Source organism: Macaca mulatta, chromosome 17 (genome assembly GCF_049350105.2).
Source record: "Macaca mulatta isolate MMU2019108-1 chromosome 17, T2T-MMU8v2.0, whole genome shotgun sequence".
Classification (NCBI taxonomy): domain Eukaryota; kingdom Metazoa; phylum Chordata; class Mammalia; order Primates; family Cercopithecidae; genus Macaca; species Macaca mulatta.
The window spans coordinates 93706698-93730121 of NC_133422.1; the positions used below are offsets into that span (position 1 = coordinate 93706698).

The 23424-nt window shown below is 43.5% G+C and overlaps 1 protein-coding gene across 17 annotated transcripts in view; it reads right to left on the bottom strand.

The window, feature by feature from the left end:
- The window catches only part of DOCK9 (dedicator of cytokinesis 9), a 299986-nt gene that overhangs the window by 203848 nt on the left and 72714 nt on the right, over positions 1–23424 (bottom strand). The window contains exon 1 of one of the 17 annotated variants that reach the window (XM_028837245.2): positions 21698–21970. The exons of the other annotated variants lie outside the window; for them this stretch is intronic. Within the exon in view, the coding sequence (XP_028693078.2) occupies positions 21698–21859 (162 nt within the window). The 5' untranslated portion in view covers positions 21860–21970. Of the gene's footprint in view, positions 1–21697; positions 21971–23424 lie in introns of those variants that run through there. 17 annotated transcript variants of the gene reach the window in all.

Genomic DNA, 23424 nt, shown 5'->3' on the forward strand with positions numbered 1-23424 from the left:
GCTGGGGTGCCCACCATCTCCTAGGATGGAAGCTGTTCTGCCCAATTGGGCTTGTTTTGAGGACTTCTCCTTTGAAACCTGAAGCATCAGGTATTCTAATCTAGTGGTTCCCCACTGGGGGTGATTTTACCCTCCTGCAGGGAATTTGGCACTATCTGGAAGCATTTTTGGCTGTCATGACTTGCAAAAGGGAGGGTTGTACTGCCATATACTGGGTAGGGCCAAGGATGCTGCCAAACATGGTATAATACAGAAACCGGCCCCCTCAACAAAGAATTATCCAGCCCGAAATGTCAACAGTGCTAAGGCTGAGAAATGCAGCGCCAATCCTACCAGGAAAATTACTTTTCAAATGTGAATTTTCTTCTGTGACAAAGGAATGAGTGTCCAGAGAGTTCAGTGTATTCATCCTATATTCACATATAATTGTGTTACTCATACATAATGAGATATGAGTGTATATATTATGTAATTATATATCTAATATATAATTATATCCCTGATCAAGATCAATTAATTCATTGTTCCTTCCTCTTAACTGTGCTCCTAGTAAAATGTTTTTGTCTGTATATCAAGTGGTAGTTCCTCTTCCCCTTTCTTTCCATACATTCTTTTGTATGACTTCTACAAAAAAATTAGGAACATACATATGGTAACCAATTCTTTGTGTCAAATATATAATTATTACATATTAAAATATTCTAGAAGCTCAAAAATATTAAACACTTAAGTTTTACTTTTCTGTTCACTTTAAATTGTAAACAAGTGAAAAATTCTAAGTTAGCGAGGTATGGTTATTACCCTCTGACAAACAGGAAATTGCATAAACAACTCAGGTGCTCTAAAGAAATGTACACATGGGAAAAAAATCACTAGGATGTGAATTGTGCTGTTAGACGTGTATCTGCTAGACAGACACATGCGTAGGTCCATCAGTCACTACGGACTCCAAGTCACACCATGACAAACAAAACACTGTTCCTGAGGAACTTTGTTTGCAGATTGTTGCTATTAATTTATTTCACTCAAGAAAAGCTAATGCTGGGGTGCTGTGTGAAGTAATAACATTACAGTGGGTCATCACATACACCAGCAAGCAGGCTGTAGGGAAAGCGTAATGGGAGATGTGCTGACCAGGCTTTCTACAAACATACCAAGAGACCACAATGAAATCAACCAGTAAACAACTAGCAACACAATTACTAGTTTATTTACAACTGTGTTAAGTGCAATGAAAGAAAAGTACAAGATGTTTACCTAGTCTCAGGTTAAATAAGCCTCCTTTGAGGAAGATACTTTTAAACATGGCTAGGAAGAGGGAATTCTGAACAGTGGCTGAGTTAGTGCAAATTGAGGGGTGGGGAAATAGCATGTGCAAAGGCCCTGAAGTGCAGAATAGTTTGCCCTCTTTGAGGAGCTGAACAGTGGCCCATGAGGTTTCAGTGCAGTGGTCCAGGGGAGAACAGCACACGATGAGCCTGGTGGGGTAAGGACGGTGCAGATCATACTGGGCCTTGTTGGTCGTGATAGGCGTATTGAGGATTGTGTATTTCAACCTGAGCTAAATGGAAAGCCACCAAAGGGCTTTAAATAGCAGAAGGCATATGGACATATACACACTGGGATGAGGTATAGGCCTTCAGATGCAAGCAGAGATGACCACATACAGGCAGGTGGTGGCTAAAACAATGAAAGCAAACGACATCACCTAAAAAGAGTATGCTGGCCAACGACGGAGCCCTCAGTAATACAAGTGCTGCTGGTAATTACCACAACCCATCCTTCTCACTCACACTGTGTCCACGGCACAAAGCAGAACACAACTAAGACAGTGGTCACACATCTTTTTCCAGACCCCAAGTAGTACTAACAGCAATTAATCACTAGCTGACTTATGTTATACCTTGTAAGCCATCTAGAGCTAAGATCAATACTAGTATTACATAACTATTTAACTCTTCGCAAATACATATTTCACATTCCAACTGGACTGTGCCTTACAAGGCCTTACAATTACCCATATATTCTAATAATCGATTTCAAAATCAAAGAATTTCTGACCTGGAGGGGATAATCTAATCCAAGCTTGTCCAGCCCACGGCCTGGGGCCATATGTGGCCCAGGATGGCTTTGAATGCAGCCCAACAAATTTGTAAACTTTCACTTTCTTAAAACATTACGAGTTTTGCCATTTTTTTAAAAGCTCATCAGCTATCATTAGTGTTAGTGTGTTTTATGTGTGGCCCAAGACAGTTCTTCTTCTTCCAGTGAGGCCCAGGTAAGCCAAAAGATTAGACACCCCTGATCTAATCCTTTCCCTTCCTTGGTTTTATTGTTTATATTTTTTATTATAACAGCTTGGAATTAGGTTGCTCTGCCAATGGTAAAGCAAACAGCATAGTTTTACCCCAAAAATGCGGGTCTTCTGAAATCCAAAGAAACTCCAATCGGTTCCCATTCCTCAGCTGGTGTAACAGAAAGAAGACAAGAAAAGACACGTACTCCCCTCCCACAACCTGAATGGGATAGGAGTATTGGGAGATGTGCTGACTATCCAGGTTTCTACAAGAGGACAGTGGAAAAGAAGGAAAAGAGGGCTTCTCAAATGTTTGGTCAATGTGTGCAGCAGACGCTCACAGGGCACCTACCCTAGAATACGCTGCTTCACAGGGCACCCGCTCCTGCTGCCTGCAGACCCACACCGCTCAGGAACTAAAGTGAACACTGTAAAATCGCCGAGCTGCAGCCCTCTGTGGATCACCTCACTTTCCTCTGGTTATTCAGGCAGGGTTCGCCCACCCCACGCCCAGACGCAAACAACACGAAAACTTGGAGTAAAAAAGAACTTACCAATTCAGCTCAAAGTTCTAACTAAAGCCTTTTCTTTGACCAGCTCAGTCCTGCTGAGCCCCGCACCGCAGAGTTGCTTTGCCTAAACATCTGTAAAGAAGACCTCTGTCAAGGGCATGACGGCAAGTCTCCTGGCTGACCACTAGATTCCTATTTGCCACATGTGAAAGAAGACCAGACCAGCAGCGATGTGAAACGAGGTTTGTCTTCAAAACACCCACTGTGTTGACATCCTTCGTTGGTCTCTCAACACTTCCCTCCCTCACTCCATCCACATCAGACTATTTCCAGGGATTGCCATGGGCAGCCTTCATGGTTCTTCGTGGGAATTGTTTTCCTGTCTCTGTGCATTGCTGGCTTGCAATTGCAGCCCTGGCTGGTCAGGAATACTCCAGCCGCCCCCTGACTTTGTGCGTCTTTGTTATACAATAGAAAACACTTCCATGTGGGGATTATGGGAGAATAACTGAGAAACATGCTGCTTTCCAGCCCCGTAGCTAAGGAGGGGTCTGTTCTGCCAAAGTGTGGCACTGGCCCAGCCCCACCCTTGACCAACACAGCAAATTCTGCTAAGTCCCCAGGATCATCTCTGTAAAAGCCCTGAGGATTTTCTCAGACCAGGGCTGAGGCCATTCTGCTCTTCCAAGATTTGCTGCAAACCACAGAAACATCTCCACGGTGATGGTGAGGGTGTCACGCATGTGACACCTACCATTCTCCTCAGCTTTTCCTCTGTACTTGGTGGACCTCTGTGAATGAGTCACGGATGAGAACAGCTGAGGTGGGGCCAGGATAGACGGTGGAGCCTTGGGGCAAGGGTGATGGCAGCTGGCAGGCATGCATCATCAGTGAAGCCAGACAGGGGGCAGCAAGCTCCGGGCACCCAGACACCCAACACCGACAGTGCACATGTCTCAATTCACTAAATGAAGTGGAAGCCCCTGAAGGTAGGACCCACCCTCCCCTCAAGATGCAAACTATTCTCACCCTCTGGATATCCACTAAGATTTAGGCATAGAGACAAATGGGAAACACCTGGCACGAATTATGTGTGGAGCACTCGACAATCCTTTTTAACCTCGGATGCACTTACAGCACTCCCGGCCTTGGTTTCCATCTGAATCATCCAGGCAGAGTCCCATACCAAGCTGCCAAAACTCTTTTAAGAATTTCCGAACCAAGAGACTTGGTGAAATCCATGAATGAGGAAGACTTGTGGTACAGGAAACACGGTCCAGGTCAGCCCCCTACCCTACCCACATGGCCTCTTCCAATCCATCACCCACCCAGGCACAGAGGAGCAACACTGTCAAATGGGGCTGAGATTAGGCCGCACGGCCCCTAATCGTCCAACTGCTAAAGTAGGCACAGACTCGTTGGGACCCCTCAGCTCACCCTCCAATGATTATCAAACAGTCATGGAGAGAGGTGAAGGCACAGACAATCCAAGGCCTTCCAGATTTCCCTGTGGGTCTGAGCAACCAGGCTCATCTTCCTAACAGTGTTTCACTTTGGGCTACTGTCAAAATTAGTTTGCAATCCCAAACTCACAGTAAGTGGGTGGCAGAGGAAGCCAACCATAGTGTCCTTGGGGTTGGAGAAAGCGAAGCAAGCTTGGCTCACACTTTTGCTTCGTGAATCACCTAACCACAGATAACAGGGTAACAGGAAGTCAATTATTCATATCAACTCCCCCTTTAACTCTTGTGATAAAAAGACCTAACCCTAACTTCAGAGAGTCACTGGCAATGGAGGCTAAGACACTGCAGAAGTGGGGAATAAAAGCCCGGTGGGGCGATTCCCTGAGTTCCTTGAATAGTCTTTCCAAATAATTAATCTTCTTGTTCACATGTTCAGAGGGTGAGTGTGTGACCTGGAACACAGGTCATAGGAGCAACTTATGAACAGATGTGCACACGCGCACACATGCGTGCACACACACACACACCCCCCACACTCTGGAAGGTGACTAATGTGAGGATACCAAAACAACCTTTTTAAACAAGAAAACCAAAAATAGTTTTAAATTGGCTTTTAAAATTTCATTTCCTAATAGAAGGAATTCTTGAACGATGATTTCCCTTGCTTGTTTCCAGATCATCTGGCCTTCTCCTGAATTCTCTGATTGCCTGCTTTGAGCCAAGTCCTACGTGTCTGGGGTTGCAGGACAGACAACATAAACAGTACTAAAACTTATCCTCAATGTTTCTTTCTTTTAATGCTTCTTTTCTAACAGAGAGAGGGTGATTCGAAATTATACAAATGAAAAAGGGTTTACATTCCTGATGCAAAGAGAGGTTGTTTTCAAAATTAAGACCATTCCTGCAGACTTTGCCTTTGGATGGGGTCCAGCGTTTTTCAGATAAACATGCATCTGCACAAACTATCAGAGTTTCCACTTGTTTTACAAAACTGGTCACAAAGAGTATGATTTGGACAGAAGCCTGTATCCTTCTGTAACACAACAGTCCAGTCCAAAAGGTGGCTGAATGCTAAGGGTGAAAAGTGAAAACGGAAATTCAGTATCAAATCTCTTGCACCAAAGTTCCCAGGCACCATGACCACTCCCCTGGCTTGTTATGTGGCAAAGAACTGGTTACAAAAAAAAAAAAAAAAAAGCAACAATAAGACAATGATGTACACTTCTGGGGAGTAGCTAAAATGTTTAGGGCTCTGCCTGCTTTAATACCCAACCTACCTGACCTCCTAAATCAGCTTGGTAAAGGCAAGATGACCTGATCTGACTCTGGGATCTGTGAGAAAATACACGCAGAAGGGGCTCCTACCACCAACTCTCATTATAGATATGCCACCATCCTTTTCACAGCCCTTCTCTGAGTCTTCTCCTGCCCTGATGTGTCCTTCTGAAGATGCAGCACTCAGTTCTGGACAGAATCCAGAACCCCAGCAGGTCATGCATCTGACTGAGAAAGCAGTATCTTCCTGTCCTCTCCTTACAAGGCCCCAGGATGTTAGGACCAGCAGTGCAATGTGCTGATGTGTTCAACTCCTTTCAAAGCAAGACGCTAGATTCCCAAACTTCTCCTCCTGAGGGCTTGGCAGAGCAGCTTAGTAGAAGGTGGCTTGCAGGTGGCAAGATACAGCAGGGTAGGCCACCATTAAAAATCCCATGCCCTCCGCACTTAAACATTTGAAATTTGCTCCAGAAAACTGTCACATACTTGAAAAAAGAAAGAAGAAAAATGAGGTAAAAGCATTCTCCTCCTCACTCGCAATAAAAACTGAAACTCACGCACAGAGATGGGCTGGCATACAGACTCCATTTGTTCTGCAACTTGGAAATGAATGACAAAATGCCCCAAAACCTTCCATACTCACCTCCAGTGCCACCCTCAGTTAACAAACTCCCCTCCAAAATGCAAATACCCTTTAGCAGATATAAGTCTATTAGCTATTTATACCATAGTGTGATTTTTTTTTTTTTTTTTTTTTTTTTTTTTTTGAGACAGAGTCTTGCTCTGCCGCCCAGGCTGGAGTGCAGTGGCCGGATCTCAGCTCACTGCAGGCTCCGCCTCCCGGGTTCACGCAATTCTCCTGCCTCAGCCTCCCCAGTAGCTGGGACTACAGGCGCCCGCCACCTCGCCCGGCTAGTTTTTTGTATTTTTTAGTAGAGACGGGGTTTCACCGTGTCAGCCAGGATGGTCTCGATCTCCTGACCTCGTGATCCGCCCGCCTCGGCCTCCCAAAGTGCTGGGATTACAGGCTTGAGCCACCGCGCCCGGCCCCATAGTGTGATTTTTAAAAATCAGATAGGAACCTAACATCTAGCTGAGGTCATTCACACGCAGAAACTGTTAAGTTCTGACAGTGAAAAAAGACGAGTGGGGGTGGAGCTCAGGAGCACCTAGGGTGGGAGGGTGAGGCTCTGCAGTGGAGGGTTCCAGAGGCCAAGGCGCAACAGGAGAAAAGAGAACAAGAAAGGACAAGAAGGGGCTTCTGTGCATTTCCCCAAATATACCCTTACGCCTGGTGGCATCGGCACATACCTCTCAGCAAGGACAGGCCTTCAGCCTGAGCTGTGAAAGATGCAGACTAAACAATGATTCTAAGGTTCCCTTCTCCACTCCTATCTACAGAACTCACTTCGTAAGTAGTAGTGGGATAATTATTTAAACATACTGCCTCACGTTTACTTGCTGGTATGAAACCACTTGTAATCTCTATTCAGAAACCACTTAAATTTGGTTTAAAATTTTTGTTCTCAGTGAGGGACTTTAGGTAAACTAGTTCCCCAGAACTCCTTCATAACAGGAAAAGCTGGAAGTGCTATGTCCGTTATATACACAGCCACCAAGTCCTGTTGACAATCTAAATGGAGAGAGTATCTTTTCACCCTCTTTCTACCATGGGTAGTGCTCACAGACTGGAGCCCTCATCCCACACAAGCCCTTTGTGGCTTCTTCTTTCAGTTTCTCTTGTGTGTTAGAAGAGGTAGCGGGGTAACTTTTTCTGTGGGAAAATCAGAAGGCACGCTGTAAGTGTATGGGTCTTTCCAGACATCACACTAAGGTAACCCTTGGATTAACTTAATTAGCTCTCACAGTCAAAACAAGATGATGACCAGCCTATGGCTGAGAGAGGAGGACTTGGGGCCTTTCTGACACCAAGGAAAACACAGCATGGAGATATGAGAGAGGACAGGACAGCCTGAGATATCTGCCATGAGGCAGGAGCAGGTTGGGAAGTTATCGAAGCTCAAGCGTCCGCAAGCTCCCTTGCAGGGGCTCCCCTCTATGGTCCCATACTTCACTTGGTATTTGCAATTTTCTGTTCGTTTTCTTAAAGAGGAACTTCCAACTGGCAAGAACATTGGGGCTCTACAAAAGCTGGATCTGTCCTTGACCTGAAAGTTCCTCAAGCACTCGAACTTAGCGAGACCAAGAGTGAGCTCCTGACCTCTCCGCTCCACTCCCCACCTACGCTTACATCCGTCCTTCCTCTGCACTTGCATCTGCTCAAGGGCACCACTACCTGGGAGTCAGAAGATGGAGCGCTGTTACCCCTGCTCCCTCATTCACTTCCAGTGTGCATCAGTTAAGTAAATTCTAGTAAAAAGTAAATCCATGAAAATTCTTCCAGTTTGACCCTTTTCCTTCCTCCCCTTGGTCGCAGGGTTTGTGTGGGGGCTCAGAGCTTTCACTGCTGCTCCCCGTCTTTCCCTTTCTGATTCTGATCCCACTCTGATGAGAGAGGAGGATCTAATACCACCCCTCAGGGGCCTGCAGGCCTCCAGGCTTGAACACAAATTTATCACCCACATGTGCAGCTCTGCACAAATTGGCCAGAGCATTCCAAAGGCTGAGCTTCTCAGGCGTCCTGGAGCATCACAGAACACACTACTCCCTTCGGGGCAACGTCCTCCCCACCCACATCCACACTCTAACCTCCTAGGCATCTGTGTTCATCTTTCAAACCCAGCTCAGGTGTCACCTTCTCTTCTATCCTTCTCCACGGTCCCTGGTCAGTGGGTTCACACAGCCTTTGGTTGCTCATGGAATTCAGCAAGTTTTTTCTATTAATGTTACCTTTGCTTCCAAGCTAGTCCAGGCTCCCCATTCAACTTTGTCTCATCCTTTTCTCACTCTCGCACTGTCGTGGGGTTCGCTCATTTCTGAGAACTTTTCCACGCCCTGTCCTGACTTCACCTGTCTGCTAAGCTCAGCTGACATGCAGGACTCTGTGGTAGGAAGAGAAACAGCACACAGGGCTCTGGAACTAAGTGACAGGTTTGAATCCTGGCCCGTCCTACTCACTTGCTGTGTGACTTCAAACAGCATTTACCCTTTTCTTTGTTCCTTGGCTTCCACATCTATAAAATAAAGGTGACCACAGTTTCTACATCAGGGGGGTTGTCATAAGGATGGAACGAGTAAATAGACAGAAAGAGCTGGAACACTGCCTAACTAGTTAACAATAAAAGTCTGCTTTTCTGATGGAGGGAGGGGAGGGGGAAGAAGAAGAAAATGGCTTTATTCAATGATCAATTCTTTCCCCAATCTACTACATAAGCCCCTTCGAGGCTGAGGGGATACCTTGAAATTCTGTTGTGCCTAAAAGGATGGTGTGCACATAACATATTTTGTTAAATGTTCCTGTGGATAGTAAAGACGACGGTCTTGGTGAACTAGAGGCAAGAGGCTTAAACAAACACGCTCAGACAGAGTTCTTCAAGCTGTAGGCATTTATTTCTTTAGCTAAGATTCTGTTTCCAGATGCACAGCAGGCTCTCCTTTCCCTGAGCATTCAGCTCCAGGTCCTTTCCTAGCTCCTTCTCCTGTCCCTTCCAGGGCCCTTGGAACACTGCGTGGTAACTTTTACCTTCTGAACATGGTCACCAGGAGACCTCGGCCCCATCCATCCTTCATTACCAGACATCTGTCCATGCTGGGATCCACACTCTAGCTATGGTCCTACTAGTCGCATCCCACTGGTTTACACGTTGTGAAATACTAAACCTCAAACTCAAGATGTCTGGAACTGAAATCCTCCTTTTCCAATTCTTCCTGATCCATTCCTTCAGTGCTCGCAGCTCAGCAGGTGGCTCCCTGGAGGTGCCCAGGGCACAAATATGAACACTCTTGACTCTTTCTTCTCTTATTTAACTGCCAAATCTCTCATTTAGCACTCTCTTAAATCTTCCATCTCCTCCACCACCTGCTTCAGGCCACCATCACCTGTGACCCTCCAATGACCTCCTCACTGGTATTCCTATCTTGAGACCTCTCCTTTCTCTAAGCCGTTATCCACCCTGCAGGATAAGGACAGTATGAGATTCATTAAAAACAAGAACATGTTTCTTTAAAACCTTCACTAAATGGCTTCCCTCTAATAAGGAATAAAGTTCCAACAAGACCCACCATGATATGGCCCCTGCTTACCTCTCCAGCCTCACTGGTCACCCCCATACTCCCACCATTGTCCTCCAGCCTGATAAGCCCCCTCCAGCACTGTGGAATTACTAGCAGCTCCAAGGAGCCCTCAGCTCTCCCTCCTTGGGACTTTGCTCCCTCTGCAGAAATGTCCCTCTCCTTCTCCTTCACCTGGTTAAATCCTTCTACAAGGAGCTCCTCGTAGGTGCTTGCGGTACCTGTGCTTACCCCCATCATGGCCCCATATCCCATTTGGGAGCCCTACAGGCCCTCTGAGAGCAGAGATTATGGTTCTGTCATATCATACCACCCTGTAATTGGCAAGCAACCAATGGATGTTTGAGAACTGAAGAAAATATGGGAGGTTGGGGGAGAAGAAGGAAAAGACCTCAGGATTCTCTTCCAGTTGTTCTTCAACAATAAAGAAAGCACAGGGAAATAATAAGTTACAAGACTGAGTCTTTGATAATGTTGTTACCTGTTTCATAAGCCTAGAAAACATACAGGGAATACGAAACATCCATAAAACTATTTAGCATATAAGACTGCATCTGAGAATCCCATAAACACTCTCACTAGAGACTCTGCAAAGGCAGAACCTACTCAAGAAGCAGAGAAAACACCTATCATCGGCAACTGGCTCCAAGTGGTCCCTCTGCTTCAGTTCACAAGCCATTTCTACTTTGAGTCTCCTAGGATATGTGTTTTTCCTTGGCAGAGAAACAAATGCTGATTGAAACGTATCCTAGGATGAGGTCATTCATTGTTCATTGACATTTGAAAAATAGTAAAATACACCTTTATCCAATATTCTAGTACTGAATTGAAAACTATACACACACACACACACACACAGTCACACACACACACACACAGTCACATGTACTTCACACACACATATTCATATCCAAACCTTCATATACACTATAAAATCTAGTTAAGGAGGGAAACTAATTATCCTTAGAATTTGTATAATGTATAAAAGGAAAACCAGAATGTACTCTTCATCTATAAACATACAGATATATTTCCTGCAGACATGAATAGACTTTGTTTGGAAACTCTGCTAGCACCTTTGCTTATATTTTGCTGGGACTCCTTTTGTTAGCAAAGCCCGGATATACAAAAAAAAAAAAAAAAAAGTAGATTCAAATCAAGGTTACTTGAGGATGCAGCTGCCACATTGGAATTTTTCTTTCATCAAAATACCCCCAGAGAGTCCATATAAAGACAAGCTTGATCTATTTTACGAACAGGCTATTTACTGAGGAAACAAACCTACAAATATAATTAACTGTACACTTAAACCTTAACCCTTAGCTCCTGAATCTTAACCAATATGTTTCATAAGACTACTTAATTCAGGAACTTATGCAGTATGGTCTGTTTATTCTATCTTTAAATTATAGAATTTATGTCTCTCCCCAAATTTCTTGTTTTCATTTTTCCTGAATTGCAATTAAACTGACAGCTGGATAAGAACCTTGCTTCTGTAGTGCACAGAGAATACTAAAGAAAAAATGGGGAGTAGGAGGAAAAGGAAAAGTCTTTAGAGTTTTCTTCCAATTGTTGCACAACTTAGTACATCCAGCCTGGGTGACAGAGCGAGACTCCATCTCAAAAAAAAAAAAAAAAAAAAAAAGAATGTAAAATATAATAAAAGCAGTATCACAAACCACTGAGTAAGGAATGGATTATTCAACATGGGACTGGGAAAAATGGGTATTGAGGTTGAGGAGGAAATTAAATTAGGATCTCAACTAAACTATATATCCAAATAAATTCTAAATCCACTAAAACAGGGAACAGCAAACTTTTTGCAAGGGGCCAGCTAGTAAATATTTCAGGTCAGCTGATAATATTTATCAGGTGACTTTATCAGCTGACTTAAATAAGTCTCTGTCCTAATGACTCAAGTCTGGCACCATTAAAGCAGGCCTGGACAAAATAAAAAAAACAAGTGTGGCTATGTGGCAATAAAACTTTATTTACAAAAACAGATGGCAGGCCAGATTTGCCCGTAGACTTAGTCTGCTAACCCTGAGGGGAAAAGACAAACGGTAAATAAACAAACAAACAAATTTCAAAAGAAAATACTGGTGAATATCTGATCTCAGATAGGCAAGAATTTCTAAGCATAAAAGTAATGGAAGAAACCACAGAGGAAAAGATGGTTATGTATACCATTTACGTTCAAACTTCAGTTAGAAAAATAAGTACCATAAAGAAATTAAACAAAATTAAAAGGCAAATGACAAAACAGAGAAACACCTGATGAATATAACGAAGGACTTAGAGTTTGAAAGGTGTATCTTTTGTTTCTCAAACTGGCAAAAAATGATGCTAGCCATGATCATATATTTAAAAAGCACTAATAGTCACTGCTGCTAGGAGTGTCACTTGGATCAATCATCACACAATAAAACAATATGCCTTAATAGGCCTTTAAAAAATTCATTCTTGCCTTCGCAAGTTCACTTTTATAAATCTAGCCTACAAAAATAATTATAGATCCACACAGATTTTTGGGTAACGATGTCTTCTGTAATCTCAATTTATAGCAACCTAAATACTGAACAACAGAGAAGCATTTAAATAAATTCCAGTACATATATTACAATGGAATACTACACATATGTTAAATCATGTTTTAGCAGAACTTTATGGGCATAAGAAAATGCTCATAATAAAATATGGTAAGTTAAAAATGCATCAGAAACATTTATGGACAATTATCCCATTTTTAATATTTGCATAAGCAAAGAAAAAATCAGAAAACATATACCACAAATCAAGCAGCTTTAGTTTCTGGGCTGTGAGTTATGGGTGATTTTTGTTTTCCTCTTATTCTTCTTTGTAGGCTCTAAATTTTCTACAGTACTTATGGATTCTAAATATGAAAGACAACAAATGTTACTTTTAAAAAGCAAAAAGCATGGTGGAGTGTGGTGGCTCACACCTGTAATCCCAGCACTTTAGGAGGCCAAGGTGGGCGAGTCACTTGAGTTCAGGAGTTCGAGACCAGCCTGACAACAAGGTGAAACCCCATCTCTACAAGAAATACAAAGTTAGCTAGGCGTGGTGGTGCTTGCCTGTAGTCCCAATTACTCAGGAGGCTTAGGTGGCAGGACGGTTTAAGCCCAGGAGGCGGAGGCTTTAGTGAGCCAAGATTCTGCCACTGTACACCAACCTGGGTGACAGGGCCAGACCCTGTCTCAAAAAAAGAAAAAAAATGTAGGCCAGGTACAGTGGCTCACGCCTGTAATCCCAGCACTTTGAGAAGCAGAGGCGGGTAGATCACGAGGTCAGGAGATCGAGACCATCCTGGCCAACATGGTGAAACCCTGTCTCTACTAAAAATACAAAAATTAGCTGGCTGTGGTGGCACGTGCCTATAATCCCAGCTACTCGGGAGGCTGAGGCACAAGAACTGCTTGAACCCAGGAAGGGGAGGTTGCAGTGAGCTGAGATCTCACCACTGCACTCAAGCCTGGTGACAGAAGGAGACTCTGTCTCAAAAATAACATAATATAACATAACATAACATAACATAACATAACATAACATAACATAACAACATAAAATTTAAAAATTAAAAAATAAAAAACGAAAAAGTCATTGCTTCTCACTAAGGCCACGGGAGAAATAGAAATTGACTTGAGCAAAGCAGTAGCAGCTTTATTCATCTGTTTCTACTCAGTATTTCTGCTGCTCTTTACTACTGAATATCCATGAAACAGCTATATCAACTCTCAAAGGGTGAAGACCTCTGAGAACAAACACATTCCAGCCCCCACAATGGAACATTTCAGAACTCTCCTGGGATGTTTAAGAATGCTCATGATCATGCTTCCAGAAGTAGAGGCAAAATTAGTGCTAATTTGAACCCTGATATGACTGTGTTACTTGCCTAAGTGTACAGCAATCTAAGACACTGTATTCTGTTCAGCAGGTAGCCCCATCATCAGCTTCATAAATAGCAATGATGAAAACAAACTGCTTGAAGTCAGAAGAGGTGAACATAAACTTTCTTATCTTGAATTTTTAAAAATCTCAAAATAATCTTTCTGGAGGGCAGTCTGGCTACACATACCAAAATCCTTTAACAAGTAAATATATTTTGACCTAGCTACTCCAGATCTGGAAATCTGCTAAGAAAACAACCGGACAAATGTTTAAAGTACATATGCATAGATATTTATCACATTTGTAATTGGAAAGGAAAATGGAACAGAGGGTATAGGTTAAATAAAATATGTTACATCCATAAAATGAAATGACACCATTAAGAATGAGACATAAATATCCATTCATTGACATGAACAGATGTTTATGATATATTGTGCTCTGTGTGTGTGTGTGTGTGTGTGTGTGTGTGTATATATATATATATATATATATATATATTTTTTTTTTTTTTTTTTTTTTTTTGAGATGAAGTCTCGTTCTCGTCCCCCAGGCTAGAGTGCAATGGCGTGATCTTGACTCACTGCAACCTCCACCTCCTGGGGTTCAAGCAATTCTCCTGCCTCAGCCTCCTGAGTAGCTGGGATTATAGGCACCTGCCACCACACCCAGCTAATTTTTGTATTTTTAGTAGAGACAGGGTTTCACCATGTCGGCCAGGCTGGTCTCAATCTCCTGACCTCAGGTGATCCGCTCGCCTTGGCTTCCCAAAGTGCTGGGATTATAGGCATGAGCCACTGCGCCCGGCCCATGTGGAGTGTCTTTAAAGCAAGATACAAGAAAGACTATACAACATAACAATATTCTTCTTATACTCTACTTGTATCTAAGTCAGCTAAAGCTGCTATAACAAAATACTATAGACTGGGTGGCTAAGCAATCAGAAATGTATTTTCTCGCCATTCTAAGACTGGAAGTCTGAGATCAGGATGCCAGTATGGTCAGGGGCCTGGTGAAGGCTATCTTGGCTTCTTCCAGTGTCCTCACTTGAGTTGGGGGGGGTGCCAGGAGGATCACTTCCTCTTTAAGGTCACAGTACTAAAAGATTAGAGCCCCACCTTTATGACTTCACGTAACCTTAATTACATCCTAAAGACCCTATTGCCAAGCATAGTCCCATTAGGAGTTAGAGCTTCAACATATGAATTAGGGAGGTAGGGGACACAATTCAGTCTATTGCAACTTGTTACATATTTTTTTAAGAATAGTGGTATACGTGAATGAAATCTGGAAAGGTTGTGTCTCAAAATGTTTAAAACAGCAGTTGTCTCTGTGTTCCTGGACACTGGCATGCTTAGTTTCTACAATAAGTGTGTATTACTGGTTTATAGTTTAATAAATATTAAAGCAAAGGAACCCCAATGATAAATAAGACAGTATATTTTAGCAAAGCACTGGGGAAAGGTCTGGTCCTCTCTCGCGCTCACACACATTGGCTGCACTCACAAAAAGCAGCCACAATAGAGCAGGGCAATCTTAGTTACGACACAGGAAATGGATCGAGGAATCAGAGCAGACTGTTCCTTGAAAACATCAGCCCAGTTTACTGTTGTGATCAAAACAGACAACAAAATCCACCGGGCATCATTAGGAAAAATATTAGAAATAAAATGGAAAACACAGCCTACCCAAACCATGGTGCTGTGACCAGACTTGGAGCCAAGGAGTACTCTGGCATCAGAAGGCTGCCAAGCAGGCTCCGGGCCTTCATGACACCTCGAGGCAGATAAAACCGATATAAATGTACAAGAAAAAGCCATGAGAACACCTAAGATAATCAAGATCTGGCCTCTACTTTCCCCACCTGCCTCCAGCTGACACGTATTATTATTCCATTTTCACATACCTTGTCCCTGATTATTCACTCACCTCTCAGCCAGCCCCTGAGATCCCACCTGTCCCCACCCCCAAACACACAGACAAGCAGGATGGGGGCTCTCAGGAGCCAGAGGCCATATCATCTTCAACTCTGCTGTCTGCACAGTGCACACATTCAACAAATGACTGTTAAATAAGTACACGATCAATTAAAGGATTTGTTTCATAGCCGGTAGGTTTTTCTCATTAGAAAAGACTGTTTAGTCCTTCGGGACTGTTTGGGGAAATTAAAGTGGTCTGATAAAAGTTTATACAGCACTAAAGACTGAAGACATGTTGAAGACATTTAGGAAATCTTGTAATGGTAGAGACATGAAAGACTTCAAGGTTTTAAAGCCATAAGGCAAAAAAAAAAAAAAAGAGAGAGAGAAATATTAATTAGCAATGGGAAAAATTACAGCTGCATTATCCCAACATGTCACAAAAGAAACTGAAGACAGGTTCGTTTTCTCCTCTTGTGACAAGAGCTTTGCCTGTATTACTGCTCTTTATTAAGCGGCTGACAGGGTCCTAGCTGCTGCTAAAGTTCTAGCCGAGCAAGTTCTTCCGCTTCAGTTATAATTGGCAAAAACAGAACATGTTGAGAATAATCCAACAGCTCTTCAATTCTTCCACAGCTACTTGACGTGGAATATGATATTAGTAGCTATGAGTAAAATAGGTCAATCCTAGCCAATAAGGCTAGGCCTATCACAAACTTGCCCAGACAAGGAAAAATGGAATTAACAATGTGTTTTGTTTCAGCTCAAGCTTCCTTCCCAACCTCCAGTGGAGATTCTAGGCTGAGCCATCCCTTCCTGTCCTCAAACAGTACCTGCATGTCCCACGTGTCAGCGTCCCCATCATTTTTTGTACACTCAGTACAAATAAGCAATCGAGACTGTTTCCTAAATGAGTTGAACTAACACAGTCAATTAATCAGAAAAGGGGAAATGCTTTAGGAAAAATCTATACTCAGGAATAAAATCTTCCCAAATCAGTCTTGTCCCTCAACTGTGGTAGAATTACTAGTCAAAACGTAGGTGTCTATACTTGAAATTCAGCCTGTCCACAACTGCCAGATAAGGACATCTCCTAATGTAGCACCCACCATGCGGCTGATTCACTGTTTAAATATAAATTCCAGTAGGAGCCTGAACAGCCCCAGCCTTACAAAGCTAAATCCTGCACGCAAGACATCTGTTTGTTACTTCAGAGCCGTCCTTAGTGATGGTAAAAAGGCTTTTTCTTCACTATATGCTTCTCTCTTACCCTTTTTACCTTTTTGAGTCAGGGTCTCACCCAGTCGCCCAGGCTGGAGTGCAATGGCACAATCTCAGCTCATTGCAACCTCCACCTCCCAGGCTCAAGCCACACTCCTGCCTCACCTCCTGAGTAGATGGGATTACAGGCACGTGCTACCACACCCGGCTAATTTTTGTATTTTCAGTAGAGACAAGGTTTCACCATGTTGGCCAGGCTGGTCTTGAACTCCTGACCTCAAGTGATCCACCCACTTTGGCCTCCCAAAGTGCTGGGACTACAGGCGTGTGCCACTGCGCCCGGCCTTACCTTTTAATTTATATTGTAACTTATTCCAAAAGGATTTAAAGTTATTTACATATATATGTAATAAAATTTTAAAGTATTTTAATAAGCAGATGAGAAAAAGGCTGATAAAATGGCAGGTAATACAAAAAATAAGCAAAGTTGAAGGCCAATATAAAAGTCATTTTGAAAAAGCCTAGGACCTGCTAGAATTTGGTCATATGTTTGGAAATCAGCTTTAACAGTTAACTGATGACTTGGCTGGGATCAGTTACATGAACCATACTGTACATAAAATAAAAACAAAGCAGTTACTCATGAAAAGCACAAACCATTCATATTATGAAGGGAAGAAATTTATTCCAGGGCTCCTCATAAAAGGAACACCAAAAAACAGAAAGGACAATGATTATAATAGCTAACCATTAGCACTTATGTACAAGACACTGACCTAGGAACTTTAGACATACTCACTCATTTAATAGCCCTGTGAGGCAAGTACCATTATTAACTACAAACAGCAGATAAGGAAACTGAGGAACAGAGTGGTTAAGTAAATTGCCCAAAGTCATACAACTATTAAGTTGTGAATTTAAGAGGATTCAAACCCCAAAGCCTGGCTCCAGTATCAGCATTCTGTTTTTGTTTGTTTGTTTGTTTGTTTGTTTGTTTGAGACAGGGTCTCCTTCTGTCAACAGGGCTTGAGTGCAGTGGTGTAATCACAGCTCACTGTAGCCTCAACCACCAGGACTCAAGTGATCCTCCAGCCTCAGCATCCCAAGTAGCTGGGGCTACAGGCATGCACCAACACACCCAGCTAATCTTTGTATTTTTTGTAGTGATGGGGTTTCACCATGTTGCTCAGGCTGATCTCCAACTTCCGGGCCCAGGCTATCCACCCACCTTAGCCTCCTGAAGTGCTGGCTGGGACTACAGGTGTGAGCCACAGCACCTAGTCCAGAGTCAGTACTCTTAGCCACCATACTACAGAGCCTCTTGCCATTCCAATAGCAAGTAAGCAATGCCTTCAATAACATCCTTATAGTTGATTCCACTTTCTTAAGTATGTTTCTTATCATGTGTTTCAGTATAGGCCAAGAAAAAAAACACAAAGCTTAGATCAGGAACAGAAACTCCACTGAAAACAAATGAGGCAGACCAGGCATGTGGTTCTCTGACAGATGGATAGATATTTGGGACATTCAGGGTCTTCAGAAGAATGCGTGGCCTCGAGCCCTTTAGGCCATCCTTCATGAACGTTACATTCCCTCCACAAAGGCTTGGTGCACACTGAGTAGCTGAAGTCGGGGTTATGCTTTCTGAGGGCAGGTGAAATACAGCTCTAACCTGATGACAGTTAAGGCAGAATCACAGGCTGGAGTCACCACCTGAGCTGGAGGTAGGACAGACATCCTACACAAGCTGAGAACCCTGACGCAAACCCATATATGAAGATAAAGTCAGCCTATCTTTGCATGGGGGTGACCCAGGGAAGTACCAATGGGCAGGGCTCCCTTAAGAAATGGGTCATCAATAGAGGTAGTCTGGACAATATCCAATTGTCAGTCATTACCACTGCAAGCCCAGGGAACATTCAGTCATGAACCACACAACTTCTTGGTGTGGTGCCATGACAGAAGGGTTAGAAGCACACATCTAGGGACTGAAATGGTCAACAGGCTCGGAGAGATCATTAACAGAGAGCCAGTTACTGTTTGGGGGAAACTAAAAATTTAAAAAATATATACATTTTGGCTTTATTCTTATACATTAGAATAAGTGATTTTAACTAATCTTCTCAGTAGTTTCTCCAAGTTCAAGTTCAGGACCGTAAAACCATTTCATCAGTATTCCCTCACTGACTGAGCATTTACTATAGAGCCAGGCACTGTTCTAGCTGTTGGGAGCAGAGCACTGAATAAAGCACACAAAATCCCAGCCATCATGGATCTGATTTTTTTTTTTTTTTTTTTTGAGACGGAGTCTGGCTCTGTCGCCCAGGCTGGAGTGTAGTGGCCGGATCTCAGCTCACTGCAAGCTCCGCCTCCCGGGTTCCCGCCATTCTCCTGCCTCAGCCTCCCGAGTAGCTGGGACTACAGGCGCCCGCCACCACGCCCAGCTAATTTTTTTTTTTTTTTTTAGTAGAGACGGCGTTTCACTGTGTTAGCCAGGATGGTCTCGATCTCCTGACCTCGTGATCCGCCCGCCTCGGCCTCCCAAAGTGCGGGGATTACAGGCGTGAGCCACCGCGCCCGGCCTGATTTTTTTTTTTTTTAAAGCAATAGGACCTTGCTTTGTTTCCCAGGTTGGGGTGCAGTGGTGCATTCACAGCTCACTGTAAACTTGAACTTCTAGGCTCAAGTGACCCTCCACTTCAGCCTCCTGAGTAGCTGGGACAACATATGTCAACATACGTCTGGCTAATATTTTTGTTATTGTTGGTAGAAATGAGATCTTGCTATGTTGTCCAGGCTGGTCTTGAACTCATGGCCTTAAGCAATCCTCCTGCCTTGGCCTCCCAAAGCACTGAGATTACAGGCATGAGCCACCACATACCTGGCCATGAATCTTGTTCTTGTTGTACTGTAAGTGTACTCTTAAGTAACACTTACTACTAATTACTATTACTACACTTATGCTGTTGTTCTGGACAAAGAGGACATCAGGTAAAGAAGAAACTATACAGGGTCTGGGGAAAGGTGTGCTGGGGCATTTTAGGATTAAGCAGAGAGTCCTAGGAGACTCACTGAGAAGGGGGTCTGAGCAAAGGCCAAGCAATGAATGGTGCAATCCCTGGTGGAGATATCCTGGGAAGTGGAAACAGAAAGGCAGCCTGGGTGCCCAGAGTGAGGTGAGGAACGAGCAGGAAAGAGGCACACAGGTGAACAGAAGGAGGAAGTGCTAGGCAGTGCTGGAGATGAGGCTGCAGGCCGCTGTAAGGATTCTTCATTTGACCCTGAGCTGAAGGTCCAGAGCAGAGGAGTGACATGGCCTGACTCCTTTTCAGAGGGCCACTCTGCTGCATGCAGAAGAGGCCACAGAGGGCAAGGACACCAACAGAGAGACAAGTGTGGAGTGAGAGGGCGCATCTTTCCATCTCGCAGCACCTCTGCCACATGCACAGACGGCCTGCTGGTGCAGGCAAGGGTGGTGGGCAGAAAGCAGCGGACATGATGCATGACAGCAGCGTTCTAGAATCCCAGACCCAGAGCTCTGACAGAGCCCCTGGCAGGTTACTCTCCCCGCAGGCAATAAAAGAGAAAAGAAAAACAAGCAGAATCTCTTAAAGTCAGGTTAACCAAAGACAAGTCAGTCTGGCCTGAGGGACAGAAGCTTGCCGCATGGGAGGGGCATGGCCATTACTGGCCCAAGCAGGTCCCGGGCTGTCGGGTTATGGATACACTAATGGAAGAGAGCGCTAGAAGGAGCTAGTCCTTCTAATCTCCGATACCAGTTATTCACAAAAGCATATTCCAAAATACCTCAGAGCTTAAAATATTTAACAGTTAATACAGCACCACTTAAATTCCAGCTATACATAACACTGACTTGCAAAATGCATCTGATGCATTGAGTGATGCTCTCCTTTCTTCCTCCCACATATTGCAAGTGCTAACATAAGACCCTCCATAAAATGCATCCTCTCTCTGGGTTCCCACAGGTTGGGACCACCCGATCTGATCACAAGGGCATACGGCATGCCAATACCCCCTTCTCAGTCTCAGATGGTAGCCTCACCAGCCGGGAAGGTCTCAGCATTTCTGCATGCTTCGCTGTACCAAGCAGCTGCTGGCAAGACACACACAGAAACTCTGAGATATATTTGTCCCCACTCATTTTGACAAAAGCTGTGATAAGAACAGAAGGAAAAATGGCAAGGCATCCTGAGGGAGGAGGAGACCCATATGCGGCTCCTCACAAGCCTGGTGCTGGTGGGAAGGCCACAGAGGCACACCCATCTGTGACTTGACACCTCTTCATGCCTGATAAAGGGACAGAACACAGAAGTGTCATGTCAAACTGCACTTCCTCTCACTCTCAAGACCCTTCGCCCCAAAACATGTTAAGTAGCTGGATTTTTTTAAAAAATAAAACTATAAATATTTGTCTCATACCCATCATAGTTTTCTTTCATGCTCCCTTTAAATTTCTCCCCCCGCATCAAAGACTGACCATAAGCCATTAGTAAGAAAAACCTGGCCAACTAGAAGACTGGGATGTAAAGGGGCTACATAATTCATTATCGCTGGGAGAGGGTTCACATATATAATACCCTAAATATACACTTTACCACATATTATTTCTAGGACTATACTAAGAATGTGTAAGCTGATAACGCTACATTAGAAAATTATTCTTTAATAAAATATCTTACTTCTCTGTACGTATTTAGCTTTGATGAATACATGGCATTCTCACACAAACACTCACTTCATAATTTAAACTTAAGGCCACTAATTACCCATTTATACACACAGACTACATACATATAAGTACACTGAAATAAATATATTTGCTTTAGAAGTAAAGACTAGTTTATTCTAACACCATTAAACTACTTGTTAATTAAGCAAGATAGTATTTACCAGCCAGGAGGAGATCAATAGTTCTGAATCTTCTTTTGTCCAATTGTATGCTGTATATTCAAGGGCATTATTCTCTCCTTGCTGTTTGCACATATAAGCACAGTTTCTTTCAAAAACGGTGCGGATGCCTTTAAACAGAATCACACTAGTAGTGCAACCCATCCCCAAGGTGTGGATGTTCAGTTTTTTAGCAATCTCTACTCCATTTCCACATCCTCTTCCTTGGCTCTTCCGAAACAGGCTCCCACTGTACCATCTTCATGACAAGCAGTCACCGGTACCGGAACAGAAGGGAAGCTCTGAGCTGCCGTACTAGAATCCGCTCCTGCTCAACAGCCTGACAAAAAATCCAGGCTCGAGTGTAAAACAGGAGGGGTGGTGCAAACATAAGAGGACACACCTCGGATGCACCAAAACCTTTAAAGTATTGTTTTTCTAGCTGATTGCTTCACTCTTAATACCAAAGAACAAATAAGCAGGAGATTTACATGTGGCTACTGGAAAACTGCCGGCTCCTGTGATTTGCTTGGGATTGTTCTGAATCTCAGAACCTGCCCAAAATGAAAAAGACAGTGCCAGACAGCCACACTGCTGCAGATGCTGCTGGGAGGCACAAAGAATGTTCATCTGCTGCAAGAAATCCGTCTCCCAGAATGCTTAGCCTAGCATCTATATTAGCAAACATCTCTTTCCTTGACCTAAATATGCTATTTATTTAATCCTGCATCAGCGGGAAACAGAGAAGCAAAGGAAAAAAAAGTCCAAAAAACGAGTGAAATCGCTAAGATGACTGCTGCTATGGAAACACGTGCAAGCCCACTTCAAACAACCTTTTGCACGTATGGGTAACAGCTTGCTGACAGCAAACCACAAGGGAACACAACATTGCAGTGTCGATCTTGACTTTAGCCCACCTCTACTCTTTGCTAGAGAGGGCTAGCAAGATTGCACTGCTTAAAAGGATTCTCCCATCCCTGGTACCCAAAGATGCAAATGAGAACATGAATAAAGGGCTACCCAGTCTGGCTAGATGCATGCCTTCTGAAGCAGCACTCCAGTATTCAATGGGAAATACATGCTGAGGTCTCACAGCCACCATGATTATGTTTGGTGTGTAAGTAATCCAACTCCTTCTACTGTAGACTGAACTCAGTGACACTACACTACCTCAAGTGAATCTTTGGGAATGGCAAACAGGGAAGCTTGTCGGTGATATGATACCAAGTTGACTCTTGCCATTTTCCTTCCTCAACAAGGAAAGGCTAACTATATAAAAAAGACCATGCTGCACACACAGGAAAACCTTTCCCAGCCACAATATGTAACTAGGAAAAAAGTTATCAGTCTTTTAAAATCTGCTCTGATATTCTTATTTCACAAGGCAACAGATAGTTTCATTTTCTCTCTATATATTTGAAAGTTAGAGTGAATTATACTGACTGAGTACCTGGGGGCTGTGTAAACCCGTGCATGTAGTAAAATCACACCTGTAGGGAATACCATCCAGGCACATGATCCCACAATGTCTGTTTTCTATAAGTAGTTTAGTCATTGGGCCCCACAGAAAAGCAAAAATCCAGGTTTATTCTCTCTTCTGTATTTTTATGCAAAGTGTGTCAAATAGCTGTACAAGATCAAAGACGGGGAGATGTTGGTCACATGCAAAAAACAGGATGACCTGTGGGGTCTAGAGCATTCCACTTCCAAAGGGTGATTCTGTTAAAACA